The 20390-nt window shown below is 42.4% G+C and overlaps 3 protein-coding genes across 5 annotated transcripts in view; all 3 read left to right on the top strand.

The window, feature by feature from the left end:
* The window catches only part of morc3a (MORC family CW-type zinc finger 3a), a 45855-nt gene extending 40301 nt beyond the window's left edge, over positions 1–5554 (top strand). For both annotated transcript variants that reach the window (XM_057852591.1, XM_057852590.1), the window contains 3 exons: positions 7–631; positions 1346–1491; positions 1570–5554. In XM_057852591.1, the coding sequence (XP_057708574.1) occupies positions 7–631; positions 1346–1491; positions 1570–1732 (934 nt within the window). In that variant the 3' untranslated portion in view covers positions 1733–5554. The remainder of the gene's footprint in view (positions 1–6; positions 632–1345; positions 1492–1569) is intronic.
* Positions 5555–8849: 3295 nt separating this feature from the next.
* The window catches only part of LOC130926615 (calsequestrin-2), a 57500-nt gene continuing 45959 nt past the window's right edge, over positions 8850–20390 (top strand). For both annotated transcript variants that reach the window (XM_057851617.1, XM_057851618.1), the window contains exon 1: positions 8850–8997. The gene's annotated coding sequence lies outside the window, so the exon portion shown is untranslated. The remainder of the gene's footprint in view (positions 8998–20390) is intronic.
* slc5a3b (solute carrier family 5 member 3b) lies at positions 8852–20299 on the top strand. Its single transcript, XM_057851615.1, has 2 exons — positions 8852–8997; positions 17311–20299. Exon 2 carries the CDS (start codon positions 17389–17391, stop codon positions 19450–19452), a length of 2064 nt encoding a protein of 687 aa, XP_057707598.1. The 5' UTR covers positions 8852–8997; positions 17311–17388; the 3' UTR covers positions 19453–20299.

The raw sequence follows: 20390 nt of genomic DNA, 5'->3' as shown, positions 1-20390 counted from the left end.
CTGCAGTAGAAAAAGAAAGCTGTCCGACGAGCCCCGAAGAACGCCGACGACTCCCCGGCGGAACTCCTCCGTCGCTCCGCCGCCCGTCGACGCCGGCCCGACGAGGGACGACACCTCGGAAACGGACGACGTCTACGAAGTCAGCAGTTCCTCCCCCGTCCGCAAAATCAAGAACGAAAGAGACGAGGAGATCGCGAACGAAACCAGCGACGGGACCGTGCCGACGGCCGAGCAGGGGACGCAGTTTTCCGGCCGTGTTATTAAGGAAGAAAGCGATAGCCAAATTCTCAGGATCCTAAATATCGGCGAGCCTTTGTACATCGATAGCGATGACGACACGGCGAAGGACGTGAAGCGCGAAGAGCCGGTAGCGAACAATAGGGCGCTTTCGCTCAATTCTTTACACCGATCAAGCCAGACGGAGGAAACGTGGCCGGATAAGGACTATAAAAGCTTGTACGAAAAGGCCACGGACAAAATTCAACAACTTGTGGGTAGCAGAGCTGATTTATTGGAAGGCGCTCAGAACAAAGAGGGACAGGAAGAGTCGGGCGACATCACGCGGCAAGTGGACGCGCTCGTCCGGGAACTGGATAAAATGACCGACGAGAGGAATCGGCTACGCTTTCAGGTGAGTCATCCAGACGCTCTACTTGGATTTGGAGTCATTTCCTACTTTTATTTTGATTAGAAATCCTGATCGGAAATGCTTCATGTACACACACCATTCAGAATATTCAGCGCGCACGAAAACCGTTAACAGCGTTACACCAAGATACAAAATGAATTCGGTCCAGACTCTTGTTTTCGTCAACTATGACGATAACGAATTTTTACATGACAATGACTAGACGATAACGAGCATATTTTAAACTTTTAAACAAATTATGTCACAATGGGAAAAAAATAGCGTCTGTAAAAGTCATGGATATCTACCTCATAACTATCGCTTAGTCAGATGTCATCAATAATCGATTTATAATCGAATTGTAGGCTCTGAATCGTAATCGAATCGTTAGGTGCCCAAAGATTCCCACCTCTACTATCAGGATTTTACCTAATCGTTAATTTGTGATTTATTGTTATTTACATGTTTATTTGTACTTTAATAAAGGATTTAAGTGTTTCGATATGTTTTTTAAATTAATAGGCGTCATCAAAATTTTCATTGCTAAATTAGTATAAAAAAAGGGGGAAAAAGATTTGTCAACTAATCTTAAAAATAGTCTGCTAACTCATCGGGAGAAAATGAGTTGTTTGGGACAGCCCTCGTTAACATACGCATTTCCTCCACACCTTTTTAACCCCTGACCCATATTCATGCCTGTTTGCTTTGTCCCTTCAGTTGAAGAACGCCGAAATAGAAAAGGCCAGCTTGTCACGGCAGTGCGAGGAGCTTCGCGCGAGGCTTCGGCAAGAAGAGCGGGAAAAAGACAGCCCTTTACAGAACGGCAATTCATCCGCCGCCTCCGATCCCGACCACTTAAGCAGGTCGGCGTTCGAAAGGGAAGCTTTGGTCGTCCTTGGGAAATCCAATGTTTGATTTTTTTTTTTTTTTAATCCCGTCAGGTTGATCGAGCTGCGGTACAACATCGGGCGCCTTCTGGTCAACGAGGTGCCGTATCTGGACCTGGCTCAGGTCAATTACGAGTGCGAAGTCATTGACGAGATACTGGATCAGTATCTGGCCCGGAACGGTGCCGATGGAACCGACGCGGCCTGCTCAAAGTGAACGACGTTTTAATTCCCAGTCGGTGTCTGCATTGAACTCTTTTGCGTGATGAGAGACGTGCAACGACTGTGTCGCCGACTAGACGTCCGGCCCCTAGCACCGTCCGTGGCAGCCAATGAGTAAAGAGCAGATGCTTTGGCATTGAAGAATATTCTCTTAAAAATCAATTAAGTTTTGACTTTTATGTCGATTCATTGACTTTGACGGGAATGTGGCCAGTCTGAAGCGCTACCTCAGCAATACAACGAGAAAATTGGAACACAAAACAAAAGCTGAGATAATAACAATATCAAGTGATGGCACACTTTAAAGCGGTGGTCCCCAAACATCCGTGGTCGCAAGCATATTGAGTTCTTCTCCAATTGTGAAAGGTGTCTTGGCTTTAGCAATACTCCTCGCCATGAGGTACGACGCTTTCAGTGCATTCGCTTTTGTTGCCTCGTTTGCTAGCTTTTAGCCACATATTATGCAGAACGGACTTTTCTTCTTGCTCAGCAGCTGTCCAAAGACGTCACCGCCAACAAGCAGCTACGTTGACTGGCGCTGGGCTGCTATACTGGACTGTCTCAGAAAATTAGAATACACAATATTCTAATTTTTTGAGACAGTCCTGTTCTAATTTCCTGACTGTCTCAGAAGAAGAGCGGGAAAAAGACTGTCTCAGGAAATTAGAATATTGTGTATTCTAATTTCCTGAGACAGTCCTGTATATATACACAGGACTGTCTCAAAAAATTAGAATATTGTGTATTCTAATTTTCTGAGACAGTCCAGTAGGTGTGCAAACAACCCCAGTAATTGCAGCCAACTACGAGATGACGGCCTATACAAATACTGGAGGAAAAAAACTATAGAAATTGTTGTTGTTTTTTTAACCTCAAATCTCAAAATACAGTGGTATGAAAAAGTATCTGAACCTTTGGAATTTCTCACTTTTCTACATAAAATCACCAAATGTGATATGACCTTTGTCAAAATTACACAGATGAAAAAACGGTGTCTGCTTGAACTAAAACCCCCCTAACATTCATAGGTTTTCATATTTTAATGAGGATATCATGCAAACAATGACAGAAGGATGGAAAATAAGGGACCTAACCCTCTGCCTAAGGAGACTTAAAAAGCAACTGAAAGCATCTTTTAACCCTTAGATGCACAAGTTATTGGACCCTACACTCTTCCATAAGTGGGTCAAAAATGACCCATATTACAACCAATGTGTTTTTATGCCATTTTGGTGAAGAATAATCACTTGTATATTAATTGGTATTAGGGCCACACAAGAATGATTTCACGCTTGAAATATCTTGATTCAATTAACATTTTTTTTGGAGAAAAAAAAAATTATAAAAAAAATAAAACGGAGCAGCAAGACTTTATCCTTCCTTGTATTTTATCATCAATGATGAAGAGCTCCCATGCATCTTTTTGGTGAGACAGCGGTGCTAAGCACTTGTGGAGGCACTGACCGATTTCTGAGAATATTGGGGCTCTGTGTTCTGCCCTGGGTGGGAGGTCATTCTAGTAAGAGCCCGACCAACTCATTCTGTTGACCATGATTTGGACACTTTCTTCTTAAAGGCCACAAAAGTGGAATCTTATGAGTGAGTTGTTTTGACGTCTCCGCCCCATTCGGCTGTTTCCGGAATACTTTCGGAAATGTTGGTAATTTTCCATCTGTTTTCGATAATTGCTCATGAATGTGATTTATTTATTTGTTAACTTTATTCATATTTGTTATCTTGCCACATAACTGTTCTATTGATATCTCACAGCCCCTTAGCCATACCGTCAAAATCTCATACCGGCACATGCCTAGCTGCTACTGATGGCGGACACCACTAGAGGGCGACGTTCACATATCTTGGATTAGTCTATAGAGTAGACAGGGTTATTGATGTGTCCAGAGCCACATGCCAGATTGTGGTCATTAACAAATGATTCATTATTTCTCTGCAGCCCATAAACAAAAGCGCCACAGACCGGCACCGGTCTGCGGCCCGGTGGCTGGGGATCACTGCTTCAAAGGGTTTGTCGTCCTAACGTGTCGCCGGCTGCACAAAATGGACTTTCCCTGATGACTGCTCGTTTTCCTGTTTAATTTTTTTAAGTATTATTGTTGTTTCAAAGATGTTTATTTTACGAATCTACACTTCTGCTATTGTTGATTTTTTTTTTTTTTTCCACTGATAAACTTTTCATGATACGACATTGGGTTCCTTCTCTCATTCCATCTAGCGTCCGCAGCAAAGAACATAAGCCCCGCTCCCTCCTTTTTATACACCAGATGAGATAATATTGCTGCAACTCATGGAAAGTATGCCTAACAATAGAATATAGAGAAAGCACGTTGCTGCAATAAGCTTGTTATTTTTGGTTTCGTGGACAGCGTGTGTCCCATAAACCATGCTAAGTCTTGTGCCATTCAACTGGAGGTGTTTTTGGATGATTACTTCTACTTTATTTAATAGGGACAGTAGGGGTATGACAAAATATCGAAATGGTGATATATCGTGATACTTTGTATCCCAAAAAGTTATCGATATGCTCCTGCGAGAATCGAGATATCAATTTAAAATGGTGTCAATGTCTTTTTTTTAAAAAGGGAACCAACAAATTGCTACCAAAATCTTCCACCATAATAGTGTCTCAGATAACTCTAAGGCTGCCTTGACAGTGCTTGACACCCAATCCATTTAGACTGAGAATGTTCGTTCATTCGAGGGGGAAAATATGGACTGGCACATTCAGCAAGTGAAAGGGATAAATGTATATAAATAATAGGGCTATCAAAATTATCGCATTAATGGGCGGTAATTAATTTTTTAAATCAATCACGTTAAAATATTTGACGCAATTAACGCACATGCCCCGCTCAAACAGATTAAAATGACAGCACAGTGTAATGTCAGCTTGTTTTTGTTTGTTTGTTTTTTTTGTTTGTTTTTGGCGCCCTCTGCTGGCGCTTGGGTCCAACTGATTTTATGGGTTAGTACCATGAGTGAGCACGGTGTAATTATTGACATCAACAATGGCGAGCTACTAGTTTATTTTTTGATTGAAAATTTTACAAATTTTAATAAAACGAAAACATTAAGAGGGGTTTTAATATAAAATTTCTATAACTTGTACTAATATTTATCTTTTAAGAACTACAAGTCTTTCTATCCATGGATCGCTTTAACAATGTTAATGCCGTCTTGTTGATTTATTGTTATAATAAACAAATACAGTACTTATTTACCGTATGTTGAATGTATATATCCGTCTTGTGCCTTATCTTTCCATTCCAACAATACTAAAATATGGCATATTTTATAGATGGTTTGTTATGATTAATTTTTAAGCTGAATATAACTCGATTAAAAATTTAAACGTTTGACAGCCCTAGTAAATCACTTAATAATGGTAGGGTATAGTCTATCCTTTCAACATATGGGAAGACAATCAAAATAACTGAACTCATTGTATAATGCAAATGAGGAGGCCTAAAAATTGGTGGGGCCAATTTGAGCATCCTGAAAAGATGGTAGTGTTATGTCCCTAGTACTGTCCCTATGCAAACCTACGCCCTTAGATGGAATGATTGCTGCCGGACCCTCCCTCCCTCCCCCCAACTTGAACTGGACATCCATTGCCGTCAATGGTAGCAAAACTTGCACATGTTTGAAGACGGCCGAGGGCGCGCTGGTGTTTCTGATTAACCAAAGCCAAGTGGAACCACTAGGAAAGAGGAAACAATGCTTTCATTGTTCTGCCAAAGGCCTTGTTTTCCCTCACTCATTGTATCTCAAGGATATTAAACAGAACTTGGAAAAAATGCACGTTTGCACTTTTACTGGGCGCTATTCAACCACAACTGCTGTTTCTGGAGTACTTGCTCAGACGGCCTTTTTTTTTTTTTTTTTTTTTTTTTTTAAATGGCAGTCACCCACATGTAGTTTGCTGACTGTCAATGTTGCCCACTTGATTCCTGACTCGGGCTTGCACGACGAATCCACTAATGGACAACTAATCCATGATCAACTATTTTGAGAGTCGGTGAATCGTTTAGAGGACCGTAGATTTGGGTAATCGAGGGCGTGCACTACTGCACTTTACACACTTTCATATCCGCGGTTACATTCGTTCTTCGGCCCTATCTAGTGCTGCAAAGATTAATTGATTAACTCCAGTAATTGGATTAGGAAAAAAAGCTTTAGAAAAAAAGTTTTATGGATTTGGGTGGGATACACTGCCCTCTAGTGGCAACAGTGAATGTGACATGTTTAACATGGCTGAATCCAGCTGCTCACTGTAAAGACCAATATCAGGTAAGTGTTTTTTGAGCAATTTTTTTTTTTATGTATTTGTAATCTAGTATATAGGTATATTTCGCCTTTTTTTTTTTTTTTTTTTGGTGGCAATATGTGTTCGAACGATTTGTTAAGAACATTGTGGGGGGGGGCATTTTATAGCATTTAAGCTAGAGGACTTTTGCTGTGCAAGTCAGCCTATTATTCTTTTGTTGTACTTGGATCCTCTTTTTTTTTTTATACTGTTTGCGGCTATGCTCAGGTATTTTATTTTTGAATTGAAGCAACACTCGGTGACTTTTCAACCTTTATAAAATATTTTCATAACATTTGTGATATGTCAACTGACTATTTGAATGACACCTCTTTTATATCTTGAGAGGGTCTGTATCGCTTTCACCGGCACTAATTAGCTTTGAGGAGGGTGGCAGGAACCCTGCCGCACAAAAAAATACAAATGTGCTGTTTTACGACCTAGCCACACGGTTGCTAACAACCACATGCTATTTTTTTAGCCACAATTGGATTCATTACCGTATGAGTATTCATCCTTCACACAGCCGCTTGAAACGAAATGAGGTTTAATCCATCTGCAGGCGACTGAGAGATCGTGATTTTACGACACTGTGCGGGTGTGCGCTGGTCCTCATGGGAAACAGTCTTCTTTAAGGCAAAATACCGTACTGGCCCGAATATAAGACAGCCCTGATTATAAGACGACCCCGTCTTTTTCAAGACTCAAGTTTGAAAAGACTTTTTGAACACCAAATTAATTTTTATACAGAAAATAATTACAGTACATCTGAAACAAATGATTATAACAATACATTTGAGAGAGAAAGCATGTTATTTTGCCTCATTCAAATCTTAATATCTGAACATTTAAATATGTAAACTAAAGTGCAATCACATTTGTAAATGAATGGCTTCTGGTTTTTGAAATGTAAATAAACCAATCTATTTGCTTCAATGTTATCTGGCGCCATCTAGCGTTGTAAATGCGTATAATGTCTAGACCCCGAATACAAGACTACTCCCACTATATCGGTCTTATTTCAATGCAAAAAAACAGTCTTATATTCGGGCCAATACGGTACTACTGCTTTTGTCCACCTGCGACCAAAACGGAAAAGTTACCTAGTGTTGCAAGTTAAGTTTTTTTTCTCCCCTTCTTTTTAAATAATAATAATTATTATTACATATTTTTACCTCTTAATTTGGGTTTTTTAACGGCTCACTTTTTATTCTAGGGCATTTCCTGTTGGTTATAGGGTATTTCCGGCTGACTTTCTGTTGATTTTGGGCAATACGAAGTTTTTAATAATGACTTTTAAGGGGTGCTATATGTGCCATTGAAAATGAATGGAAGCATTGGTAATGTATGGGTAATTAAGTGTAGTTTTGCCAAGAAATGAATTACTTTTGTCAGCCTTAATTTTGTTCTTTTTTTTTTTTTTACTGCCTCAATTAGGTGCCTCAGGGGGAACACTGTTTGTGGCATTGGAAATGAATGGGGCTGATTTTGTTTTTTTTTTAAGCGTTTGTTTCGTTCACTCCTAAAAAGTCTTTTTGTCGCGAACACTTCCGTGTTTGCTTTCGCTTTCGTGCGACCACCTCGCGCAAGGCTCCCTGGGAAACGTAGTTCTCTTCAAAATGGAAATTTCCAACGTATCGGACCAGAGCTGCCAGTGGAAATTTACTCGGCTTCCCTCCCCCTGTAATATGCAGAGCACTGTCTGCCTTTGCAGGATGTTTTGATGAAAGTCAACCGTTCCGCTGGCCTTGTTATCTCCCACTGACACTCGACATTTTTTTTCTCCACATGATTAGATGACTTTGTCATGAAGATGAAAATAGTCACATGCCTCTCAGTCACATGATTAACTGTTTACGCTTGTTATTTGAATGTCAACATCTTGAAAATAGTGGAATTTTCCCACTATGACTTCATCATTTTGGTATTGGTCAGTCAGTCACTTTCAGGTGCCATTGACAAGAGGAGACGTCCAATTCATTTGGAAGCCAGTGGCAGAAAATGGTCATGTTTCCATGCCATTGACGGCGATAGGCGTCCAATGCTATGACAGCTAGACAAAATGTATGATTGATTTACAGGCTGCAATTAGGAGAAAATTCATCATTTTTGGAATGCTGCCATGCTAAATATTTGGCCTGCGTGTTGTGGGTGAATGCCAGTTGAGCAATAAGAAAATATTCCATACAGCATGACAACTATTGTTTCATTAAAAACAATATTTTAATATCTCTAGAACGTTCTCCAGCCTTGATCCTATAGCACGCACATTCCATAATCACGTTACAACTTCTCTAATCAGTCGCTTGCATGAGTGGGTGGGTCGGATCCGGTACCTTTTCATCACTTCCTCAAAGTCAATTTATTTTACGAAAAATATTAAAATTTACATTGTTCGTCCTCGATTTTTTTCACATTCCCTTTACTCGCATTTAATCCATTTTACTAGCATTTTTTGCGCCCACCTGCGTCTACGAGAGGGATGTTGCGTTCAGGGGTGTGTCCCGCAGAGGGGAAAGGCAAGGAATTGCACTTGCCGAGTTCGTGTAAATACAAAAATGTTCAAGTCATCGCATTTTTGTGGACATCTTTTTTTTTTTTTTTTTTGCAAACTTGTTTTGTGTTTTTCCAGCACATCGCGTCACGGGTGAGCCACACGTGTGGGGCGTGGCCTTTGAAATACGTCCGCTCGCTATAAGGAGGAGAGACTGCCACAAGGAGCTACCAGTACAAGACAAGCCAGTCATTCAAAGAAAATAAATAAATAACAGAAAAAAAGCTCCGTACACGGACAGTCAGCGACGGACCACTTTTAAACGGAGATAAAGGACGAGGAGAACTGGGCTTTTTCCTCCTCTTCTTCTTGTGCATCCTCCTCACTTCTTCTCCTCGGGGGTGTCGCCGTCGTCCCTTTAGCATCCTGACGCTAGCTTAAGGTACATGTTGTTGTGCTCATTAATGTCAGTCTTTTAAACACTTTTTAAAATGCGCGTGTTTTTTTTTTTAAATTAGAAATATCTTTGCAGTATTGTCAGTCAATGTGTTTAATTAAAAAAAAAAAAAAATTAAAAAAATATACATTCGCTCTTTAATGTAAAGCTGTCATTTCCTGTTCCGAGGTCCCTTCAGGTGTCTTCTTTAAACGTCCGAAAATCAGGACTTTTTTTTTTTTTTTTGTCTTAGTTTCTTTGCAAAAATAGGATGAATTCTTTTTAAAAAGCGGAATTGGTGCATGTTTAATGTAGAGAAACGGAGACTCGTGAGATGCGCGGCAGGAGTTGGCACACGACTGATTGTTCTAGAAATTTCTCACCTTCCGCTAAGCAGGTTTCCAACAGAGGGGGCACGGAGCCAAATTAGGTCGCGAGACGTCCTTAATAGGTCACAGTATTTTCACTTTCAATTTTGTTGGCATTGTGGAGAACTGGGTAGCACATCGGCTCAGAAATCCCACTGTTATATGACTGTTAGAAATTTCTCACCATCTATTACACAGGATAATTTTTTGAGGTGGGTAAAAATCAAAAGAAAGTGAAATTAAATTAATTTCCTTTGTTTTGTTTTTCATTTATAATTATATATTTTTATAAACACAAATTTAACCCCCTTTGTTGCCTATTGTACCAAATTAGGCACATGCGAGATCAAAGAAGCCTCAATTTTTACCTGAGATTAATTGACATCATACATAAAATTCTATATTTTGATATGAGTATTTATTATTATTATTGTTTTATTATGTATTTTAATTACCGTATTGGCCCGATATAAGACGGCTCTGATTATAGGACGACCCCCTCTTTTTCAAGACTCAAGTTTGAAAAAAGACTTTTTGAACACCAAATTATTTTTATACAGAAAACAATTACAGTATATCCGAAACAAAGGATTATAACAATGTATTCGAGAAAAAAAGCATGTTATTTTGCCTCATTCAAATCTTAATATGTGAACATTTAAATATGTAAAGTAAAGTGCAATCACATTCATAAATGAATGGCTTCCGGTTTTTGAAATGTAAATAAACCAATCTATTGTGATAAAACAACAAAATTGCAATAACTGCATTAACCATCAAAGTGAAGTCTTACTGTAACTGTCGTCTTGAAACAAATCTGAATAAGGAAAAACATTGCAATAAAATAATGCAAACTGGTTAAACTAGCTGAGATCTGTCATGACAGAACATTGCTTCAATGATATCTGGCGCCATCTAGCGTCGTGAATAGGGAGAGTAGCTGAGATCTGTCATGATAGAACATCGCTTAAATGATATCTGGCGCTATCTAGCGTCGTGAATGGGTATAATGCCTAGACCGCGAATATAAGACGACCCCCGCTTTTTCAGTGTTATTTCAATGCAAAAAACACCATGCCAATACGGTACCATTCTCAATTTAGAATTTGATAAGGATGCAAAAATGAAAAGTCTTAAATCTTTTTTTAAATCTTGTCGTCAAGGTTAAAAAAAATAATAATAATATTTAGTTTTGATTGCTTTTTTTTTTTTTTTTAAATACAATGAATTAAAAGTTAAAATAAGAATGTTTACCATTGACAGCAATTGATATCAAATCCACCTAAATTGCGCTGTGTGGCTCTGAATGATATTTCCGTGCCATTGACGATAATTGACGTCCAATCTGTTTTGAAGAACTGGTAGCGTTCATTCAATCCGCTGCCATCAAAGAATGTGTTTTTTTTTTTTTTTTTTTTAATCCTTTTTAAAAAATGATAATATGTGTATATTTGTGAACTCATTGGCTGCCGTTGACAGGGCTTGACGTTCAATCCATCCGTTTTGACTTTAAAGTGCCTGTGACAGCATAAAAAAAATCTTAAATAGCATTATTGTGTGAATTAGAATCATATTTTAAGACGATTCGACGATATACAACAATTTGGCAAAGCGCAGATGACGAGAAATGGGTCTTTTAATCTGCCGTTTAGCCCTGCCTGTCATTATAGCGCTCTAGCATCCCCAGCTGCAGGATGACATCGGCAGGGTCAGGATTTCATCTGAATGAGAATTCAGCCAATTGAGGGGGAAGATTCACAACAAGGAAAATAGGACAGAGAGCAGCAAAATGTCATGATTGTTTCAATCTCTCTACTCGTTGCCACGTCCACAACCAAGCTTCTGAAAGGAATGGGAGTGAGAGGTCCGGCCTTCCGGCGGGCTGTCAAATCGTTGTCAGAGGCAGCTGAACGAAGCAGCAGGTGGATATGGATTAAGAGAAAGGACCCCATCTGGGCTGGAAAATAACATCCAGGGGTAAAGGCGGAGGGGGGCACACCTGGGACGCCAGATGTCGCCGTTGAGCCCTCCGGAGGTGTCGTGGGCCTATCAACGAAACACCAACGAAGGAAGGTGCCCACCTGATGACCCCAGTGAAGCCTTTGCCCCTTACACCCCCCCACCCACACACACACACACCCACACACCCACAACCAACACCCAAGTGCTGATAAATCTGTGGGATTGTACCATCTAGTTCTATGAGCTCAACTCCAATATTTTTACAGGATATTCTTTTTTATCGAAGTATTTTTCCCCAGTTGCTAAATAAATGGTATGGTTGTTGACGTATAACAGGCAAAATGGAATATGAAATGTTAAAAATGCATTTATTCAGTACGACTGGGCAAGATTACTGCATAATGGTCAAATCTGCTGACTTCTTGCACATCCCGAACGGTATTTTATGCCACCGGAGTTAGTCCGGCTTTTGTCATTTCCCTGCCCCGGCTTCTGAGACGTAGGAAAGAACCTAAAAAAAAAAACAGGAGGCATGACAACTAGCCGACATGCTAACCCGAACTGAGCGGCTTTTCCAAGTCTTATTCTCGCTTTTCGAAACAGAAAAATCACACAAAACTACCCCGACTCATGTCATACATGGTGGCAGGGTTGATTGTCTTCACCGATCGGCCAGTCCCCGGCGGCGAGCAAGTTACAGCTTGTCATTCTGCTGCAGCCACGGCGGGCTGGCAGAGCTTGTCGTCGGGAATGAATGCCAAAAATAGCCCATTCTCTGTGGACAAACCAGCCAACGTCGGAGTGGGGGGCTTCTCGTGGCCAAGCCGAGAAAAGCGCATTCTCGGCGGGCACCTGAAAAGGACTGTGGGTGGGGGTGACCAGGGTGTTTGGCAAGCCCAGGCCGAGTGGCCTTCTTGGTGGGCGAGGAGCACTATCACCCTCAAAATTCAAGCCACCCCCTTATTAAAACGTGTGCCAAGTTCCCAGAATTTGACATAATACAAAACATGATGTTTACTCACTTCCTCATCGGTCCAATGGTCTCACAGTTGTCGGACTTGTTTTGGCCATTCACCGCAGTGAACGGGAACGTTTTGAAACCCACAAAGGCTCACACGCCTCTCCCTGGTGCAGCAACAAAAGCCTGCAGCACATTGGGCTGGCGTGATGCAAAAAATACACAAAATAATCCGCAAAATCAGCTGAATCCGCAGTCGTTCTGCTCACTGTAGTATTGGCTGTATACTGAAGATGATTAGCCCGATGATGTCACACTCGCATTCTTCGTCAATCCAGGAAGTCACTCATCTTCATGGCGCGGGATTAAAAAAAATAAATAAATAAATATATCAATCGCTTCCACACACATCCAAGCGGACCATTTCTTTCATTCAGTAGCATAAAATACCGTGTGAAATATGGAATAAACATGCTTTTTGCTGTCATAGGCACTTTAACTGCTATTACATGATGCATTTTGGCAACCACATTTCTGGAGTTGAAAAAGTTGGCAGTGGAAAATTTCAGCAGATTACTAAATTAGCCGGTGACTCGGCGACGTGAATTAAGGCCGCATTGTTCCGCCTCGGTTGCCGCGCGACCTCGCCAAGCATTTTGCGAGCGTCAGCTTTATTATGCAGGTAGCTAGCGAGTCGTCAGAGACTCGACCGTGTGGACGTATTTATTGTTGTACGACCTCGGGGCTTAATGCTGGCTTTTGGTGTCTTATTGCAGCAGAAAAACAATAATACCTGGCCCGGATCCAGTTTCAGCGCTCTACTTGGCGGATACACCTGACACTAAAAGATAAGCCCGACGCTAATTGATTAGACGACCGCATTTAAGTCACTCGCTTATGTTTTTTGAGGTTAGCGCCAGAGAAGGTGGAGGTTTTTTGCTATTGATGGGTGCCATGAAATGCTACAGCAAGTGACTTTAAAGCAACACTTAACTTTTCAAGTGTAACATATTTTGAATTTTTGTTATTAAAGATGGACTTTCAAGTACTTGAAAGGACTTTTGCCACAAAGTAGGAGCACATAAAGGGATTAAGGTTATGTTTGTAATATGTGCCAGGGTCATCAGCACTCCTACTTCAAATGGATTGGTGTCTATGGCTGTCATTGGCAGCTATCGATTATTTTAGTAGTCGATTAATCTATCAGCTAATTAGTTCGAATAGTTGAGTAATCAGATTAGGAACATTTAATGTGTTGCAGAATAAATTTTAGGAGCGAAAACAAAGGTTGCACTTTCAAAATAGCATTAAATAAGAACACAAAAGTCCCGAGTGTTTCTTCAAACTATGCAGAATTGCACATTAATTTCAAAAATATGTATTTTATACCTGAGCTTAGCCTCAAATGGTATTAAGAAGTTAAATAAATAAATGAGGATCCAAGTTCAACACCAACAAAAAATAGCTAACTTTCATAGCAAAAATCCACTAGCTTAAGTGCTATAAAATGCTAAGTTTTTTTTAAACAATACTCTTAACAAATGTTTCAAACACATGGTCCCATAAAAACAGCTAAATTTACCTATCAACTAAATTACGAATGCATAAAAAAGCATTGGCTTATTTTGGCCTTTACATGGCTGAATCCTTAACTGGATTCAGCCATGTTAAATAAGTTATGTCAGTTATGCCATTGACTGTTGCCACTAGAGGGCAATGTATCCACCCAAATCAATAAATGCAAACACTTTCAAAAAAAACCATTATAACGCCACTCTACTTAAATGGATACTCAAAGCAGCAATATTTTATTCAAAGTTTTTCTCAAATGGAATTACTCGAGGTAATCGTTGTAGCACTGTTAGCAACCAATGCCAAGCAACGAGTGATTTCGGAGCATTTCACGCCGGTCAGTGGCAGCCAGTGAGTGAACGTATTCTAATGGAAGATTTTTGGTAGAAACCTGTTGGTTCCTTTTTTTCCCAAACAGTGACACCGTTTGAAAACAATATATCGATTCTTGGTGGGAGCGTATCAACAACTTTTTGGGATACAATGTACAGTGGTATGAAAAAGTATCTGAACCTTTTGGAATTTCAGATGTGTCAAAATCACACTGATGAAAAAAACTGTCTGCTTTAACTAAAACCACCCAAACATTTACAGGTTTTTATATTTTAATGAGGATCACATGCAAACAATGACAGAAGGGGGTAAAATAAGTAAGTGAACCATCACATTTAATATTTTGTGCCCCCCCCCCCCCCCCTTTAGCAGCAATAACTTTAACCAGACACTTCCTGTAGCTGCAGATCAGTCTGGCACATCGATCAGGACCCATTCTTCTCTACAAAACTGCTGTAGTTCAGTCAAATTCCTGGGATGTCTGGCATGAATCGCTGTCTTTAGGTCATGTCACAACATCTCAATGGGTTTCAAGTCTGGACTTTGACTTGGCCACTCCAGAACGTGTATTTTGTTCTTCTGAAGTTGATTTAGTTCTGTGTTTTGGATCATTGTATTATTGCAGCATCCATTCTCTTTTTAGCTTCAACTGTCTGACAGACAGCCTCGGGTTTTCCTGCAAAACTTTTGAATTCATTCTTCCATTAATGATTGCAAGTTGTCCAGGCCCTGAGGTAGCAAAACAGCCCCAAATCATGATGCTCCCTCCACCATGCTTCACGGTGGGGATGAGGTGTTGATGTTGGTGAGCTGTTCTAGTTTTCCTCCACAAATGACGTTGCATGTTATTCCTAAACCATTCTACTTTGGTTTCATTAGTCCACAAAATATTTTGCCAAAACCTCTGTGGAGTGTCCAGGTGCCTTTTTGCAAACATTAAACGAGCAACAATGTTTTTTAGACAGCAGTGGCTTTCTTCATGGAGTCCCCCCATGAACACCATTCTTGGCCAAACAGTCGATGTGTGCACCGTGATATTGGACTGTACCAGTAATTTCTGTTAGTCTTTTACAGACTAACAGACACGCTAGGGTTCTTTTTTACCTGTCTGAGTATTCTGCGCTGAACTCTTGCCGTCATCGTTGGTGGACGGCCACCCCTTGAGAGAGAAGCAACAGTGCCAAACTCCATTTGTAGACAACTTCTCTGACTGTTGATTGATGAACATCCAGACTTTTAGAGATTTTTTTTTTTATTCTTTCCCAGCTTTATACAAATCCTTGATCCTTGATTGCAGGTCTTCAGACAGCTCTCATGACAGATGTACTGATGCACATCAGACAATGCTTCTCAACAATTAAATTCTTACCAGTTGTGTGTTTTATAGCTAGCAGAGCAGCCTTTAAACCACTCATCAGTGATAGGGCACACACCTGACTTAAAATGTTTGGTAAAATTTGGTTTCAATCGCTCTTTAAGTCTCCTTAGGCAGAGGGTTCGCTTTCTTATTTTGCCTGTCATTGTTTGCATGCTATCCTCATTAAAATATGAAAATATATAAATGTTTGGGTGGGAGGTTTAAGTTAAAGCGGACACTGTTTTTTTATCTGTGTGTTTTTGACAAAAATCAGATCACATTTGATGGTGATTTTATGCAGAAATGTGAGAAATTCCAAAAGGTATAGATACTGAATTGTCACACCCCTATTTGCGAACTCACACAACACCTAAGCTGACATCCAATCTTTAGTCCGTACTAAATGTATGCGCCTTATGTAAACAGTGCTTTTCCAGTGAAAATTCTAGTGAATAAATGCTTAAATCCCAGAATTCTTTATAGATATGAACGTAAAACAGTCTTGAGTCTTGGTTAAAAGCAAAAAAAAAAAAAAAGTGCACTTAGCCTTTGTTTTACGTAAATATGTCGAAGTACAATGCTAGCCTGTTAGTGAATGTAGCTAGCGGCTGCCTAATGTAAACAGAGTTTTTCTGGTGAAAATCTTCGACATAAAACGGTCTTGATTCCTGGTTAAAAGCAAAAAAAAAATAAATAAAACGTGCAGTTAGCATTTATTTTATGTAAATATGTCGAAGTACAATGCTAGTCTGTTACTGAATGTAGCTAGCGGCCGCCTGATGTAAACAGAGCTTTTCCGGTGAAAATTCTTGTGAAGAAATGCTTAAATCCTTGAATTCTTTGTAGAAATTGACGCAAAACAGTCTTGATTCTTGGTTAAAAGCAAAAAAAAACGTGCCGTTAGCATTTATTTTACATAAATATGTCGAAGTACAATGCTATCCTGTTACTGAATGTAGCTAGCGGCTGCCTGATGTAAACAGAGCTTTCCCGGTGAAAATTCTTGTGAATAAATGCGTAAATCCTTGAATTCTTTGTAGACGTGGACTTAAAACAGTCTCAATTCTTGGTTAAAAGCAAAAAAATGTTCCGTTAGCATTTATTTTACGTAAATATGTCGAAATACATTGCTAGCCTGTTAGTGAATGTAGCTAGTGACTGCCTAATGTAAACAGAGCTTTTCCAGTGAAAAGTCTTGTGAGAAATGCTTAAATCCCCAAATTCTTTATAGATATCGACGTAAAACGGTCTGGATTCTTGGTTAAAAGGGAAAAAAAAAAAAAGTGCAGTTAGCATTTATTTTACGTAAATATGTCGAAGTACAATGCTAGTCTTTTACTGAATGTAGCTAGCATGTATGTAAATATTGCGAACTATGATGCCAATGCAGCAGTGGCTAATTTCTTCCATTGAAAATGCATGCACTGTACGAAAAATATCATCTTGAATCTTCGAACAAATCACTCGAGACAATCCTTCGCGTTTGTATGCGGTACAGCTTTCATACTTTTTTAACAGAAATCCGGCGTTAGATTGCTGCGTGCGTGTGTTTGTGAATAGCTCCTCTTTATGTTGGCGACCCCTACTTGAATGCGAGGCGCATTGCATGACCTGACCCATCAATACATTATGAAGTCCATTGGTGGTAGCATATCGACAACTTTTTGGGATACAAAGTATATCACCTTTTGGATATATTGTCACACCCTTATTTGCCAACTACCACAGCACCTAAGCTGACATCCACTTTTTTGGTTGCCGCCTCGCAGGAAGAAAAGCAGACTGTAAAAGTAGGACGGCGCGGGCGAGGATTTACCGCTTTCGCGGGTGAGTCTGCGCGGGAAAAAATGGGTCCCGGAATGGAAGCGGCCGACATCGCGGTGGTGGCGCTGTACTTTGTTCTGGTGCTGGCCATCGGCTTTTTGGCCATGTGGAAAGCCAACCGCGGCACGGTGAGCGGCTACTTCCTGGCCGGCCGCTCCATGACCTGGGCGGTGGTCGGCGCCTCGCTCTTCGTCAGCAACATCGGCAGCGAGCACTTCATCGGGCTGGCCGGCTCGGGCGCGGCCAGCGGTTTCGCCGTGGGCGCCTGGGAGTTCAACGCCCTGCTGCTGCTGCAGCTCCTGGGCTGGGTCTTCATCCCCGTCTACATCCACTCGGGCGTCTTCACCATGCCCGAGTACCTGGCCAAGCGCTTCGGCGGCGAGCGCCTGAAGGTCTACTTCGCCTTCCTGTCGGTGCTGCTCTACGTCTTCACCAAGCTGTCGGTGGACCTCTACGCCGGCGCGCTCTTCATCCAGGAGTCGCTGGGCTGGAACCTCTACCTGTCCATCGTCCTGCTCATCGCCATGACCGCCTTGCTCACCATCACCGGCGGCCTGGTGGCCGTCCTCTACACGGACGCGCTTCAGGCCGTGCTGATGATCGGCGGGGCCTTGACGCTGACCGTCATCAGCCTGCTCAAAGTGGGCGGCCTGGAAGGCGTCAAGACCAAGTACATGCAGGCCGTCCCCAACGTGACCGCCATCCTGGCCGCCGGCAACTACACTTACTCGCCCTCGTGCCGCATCCACCCCAAAGCCGACTCGCTGCGCATCCTCCGCGGCCCCCTGGACGAGGACATCCCCTGGCCGGGCTTCGTCCTGGGCCAGACCACCGCCTCCATCTGGTACTGGTGCGCCGACCAGGTGATCGTGCAGCGGGTTCTGGCCGCCAAGAACATCGCTCACGCCAAGGGCTCCACGCTGATGGCGGGGATCCTGAAGATCTTACCAATGTTCGTCATCGTCATCCCGGGCATGATCTCCCGCATCCTCTTCGCCGACGAAATCGCCTGCATCGGGCCCGAGCACTGCCTGGACGTGTGCGGCTCGCGGGCCGGCTGCTCCAACATCGCCTACCCGCGCCTGGTCATGGCCGTCATGCCGGTGGGACTGCGCGGCCTGATGATGGCGGTGATGATCGCCGCCCTGATGAGCGACCTGGACTCCATCTTCAACAGCGCCAGCACCATCTTCACGCTGGACATCTACCGCACCTTCCGCAAGAAGGCGTCCCAGCGCGAGCTACTGGTGGTGGGCCGCCTCTTCGTGGTAGTCATGGTGGCCGTCAGCATCGCCTGGGTTCCCGTCATCATCGAGATGCAGGGGGGACAGACCTACCTGTACATCCAGGAGGTGGCCGGCTACCTGACGCCGCCCGTGGCCGCCCTCTTCCTATTGGGGGTCTTCTGGAAGCGCTGCAACGAGACGGGGGCCTTTTGGGGAGGCGTGACCGGTTTCGTCCTGGGTTCGGCGCGGCTGGTCCTGGCTTTCGCCTACCGCCGACCCCGCTGCGACCAGCCCGACGACCGGCCCGCTTTCCTGGTAAACATCCACTACATGTACGTGGCGGCCGCCCTCTTCTGGATCTCCGGGGGCGTGGCGGTGGCGGTCAGCCTGCTGACGCCCCCGCCCGACGAGGAGCAGATCCGCACCACCACCGTGTGGGGCCTACGCTTTGTGGAGAAGCTGCCCGAGAAGCAAAAAGAGCGCGAGCAGACGTACGGGCTGACCGAGAAGGGCCGCGCCGAGCCCGGGAAGGAGCGCTGCCCGGACGGCGCCGACCTCAAGCTGCTGGTCCCGCCCGGCGAGCCGGGGAGCCCCGGCAGTGAGCCGTCCGACCCCGCCGAGCGCTACGGGCGGGCGGACGACGAGCGGCACCAGGCGGGCCGCTGCGTGCGCGCGCTGGACTGGTTCTGCGGCTTCAAGGAGCCCTCGCAAGACGCGCGGCCGCCCAGGGCGCCGCGGGACGAGGCGCGGGCGGTGGCCGAGATGCTGCACGAGCCCCCGCGGGTCAAACTCCTGCTCAATCTGGGATTGCTCGCCGTCTGCTCGGTGGGCGTTTTCATGTTCGTCCTTTTCTCGCTGTAGTCCGAGGACTCCTCCTCTTCCGGGCTCCGTCTGTAATATTTACAGTTGTCTTTTGTAGCGCTCTAACCGGGATCTAAGCTTACGGTAATCATTTTTTTTGGAATGACGGAAGCTTCCCCAGCGACAGTACGTACTGGTTTGTAAGACTGCAGCGAGCGCTCGCCCGTCCGTCCCTTTCGTACGCCGCCTGTTTTGAATGGAGCGAATTTGGACTCGACGGCTGCCGCTGGCGACAAAAGACGTTCGCTGACTGCCAGGCAAAGGAAGGATTTGTGTCTTTGTCTCCCAACGTGTTTTGAAGGATTGTGATGTCTTTAATGATTATAGTGGGTTTTTAAATTGTATTTTTACCGTACAATACTGACTTTTTTTGGAATGTTTATTTTTTTCACCTGAAATGTTTTGAAGGATGGGTATTAAAAAAAAAAAAAAAAATTCTTTTTGTTTGTTTGTTTGAAGGATGACCCCCCCCCCCCCCATTTTATTTAAAAAAAAAGTTGTTGTTTGTTTGTTTGAAGGATGACCCCCCCCCCCCATTTTATTTAAAAAAAAAAGTTGTTGGTTTTTTTTGTAATTTTTTAAAAATTTTTGAATGATTTGTTTTTCCTTTTTTTTTGAAATCATTGTTTTTTTCATTAGTTTTTTAAAGTATTGTGGAGTGGTTCACATTTTTTTCTTAGAACAATTTTTTTGTTTTTTTGGCAGGATTTTTTTCCCCATTTAAATGATTTTTTTTGTAATTGTTTGAATGATATGTTTTTCCATTGTTTTAAAATCATTATTGTTTTTTTTCATTAGTTTTTTTTAATTCAATATTTTTTTGTAATGTTTTTTTTTTTTTTTTTTTTTTTTTGAAGGATTTTTCCCCCCATTTTAATAAATGATTTATATTTTTTTTTTTTAATGTTTTGAATGATTTGTTTTTCCTTTGTTTTTTT

Source organism: Corythoichthys intestinalis, chromosome 12 (genome assembly GCF_030265065.1).
Source record: "Corythoichthys intestinalis isolate RoL2023-P3 chromosome 12, ASM3026506v1, whole genome shotgun sequence".
Classification (NCBI taxonomy): domain Eukaryota; kingdom Metazoa; phylum Chordata; class Actinopteri; order Syngnathiformes; family Syngnathidae; genus Corythoichthys; species Corythoichthys intestinalis.
The sequence above is the reverse complement of the archived record's forward strand: the minus strand, read 5'-3'. Positions and strand labels throughout refer to the sequence as shown.

What these genes read in the sequence shown, in the direction of transcription:
- slc5a3b (XM_057851615.1), top strand. Translation starts at nt 17,389, where the DNA reads ATGGGTCCCGGAATGGAAGCGGCCGACATCGCGGTGGTGGCGCTGTAC.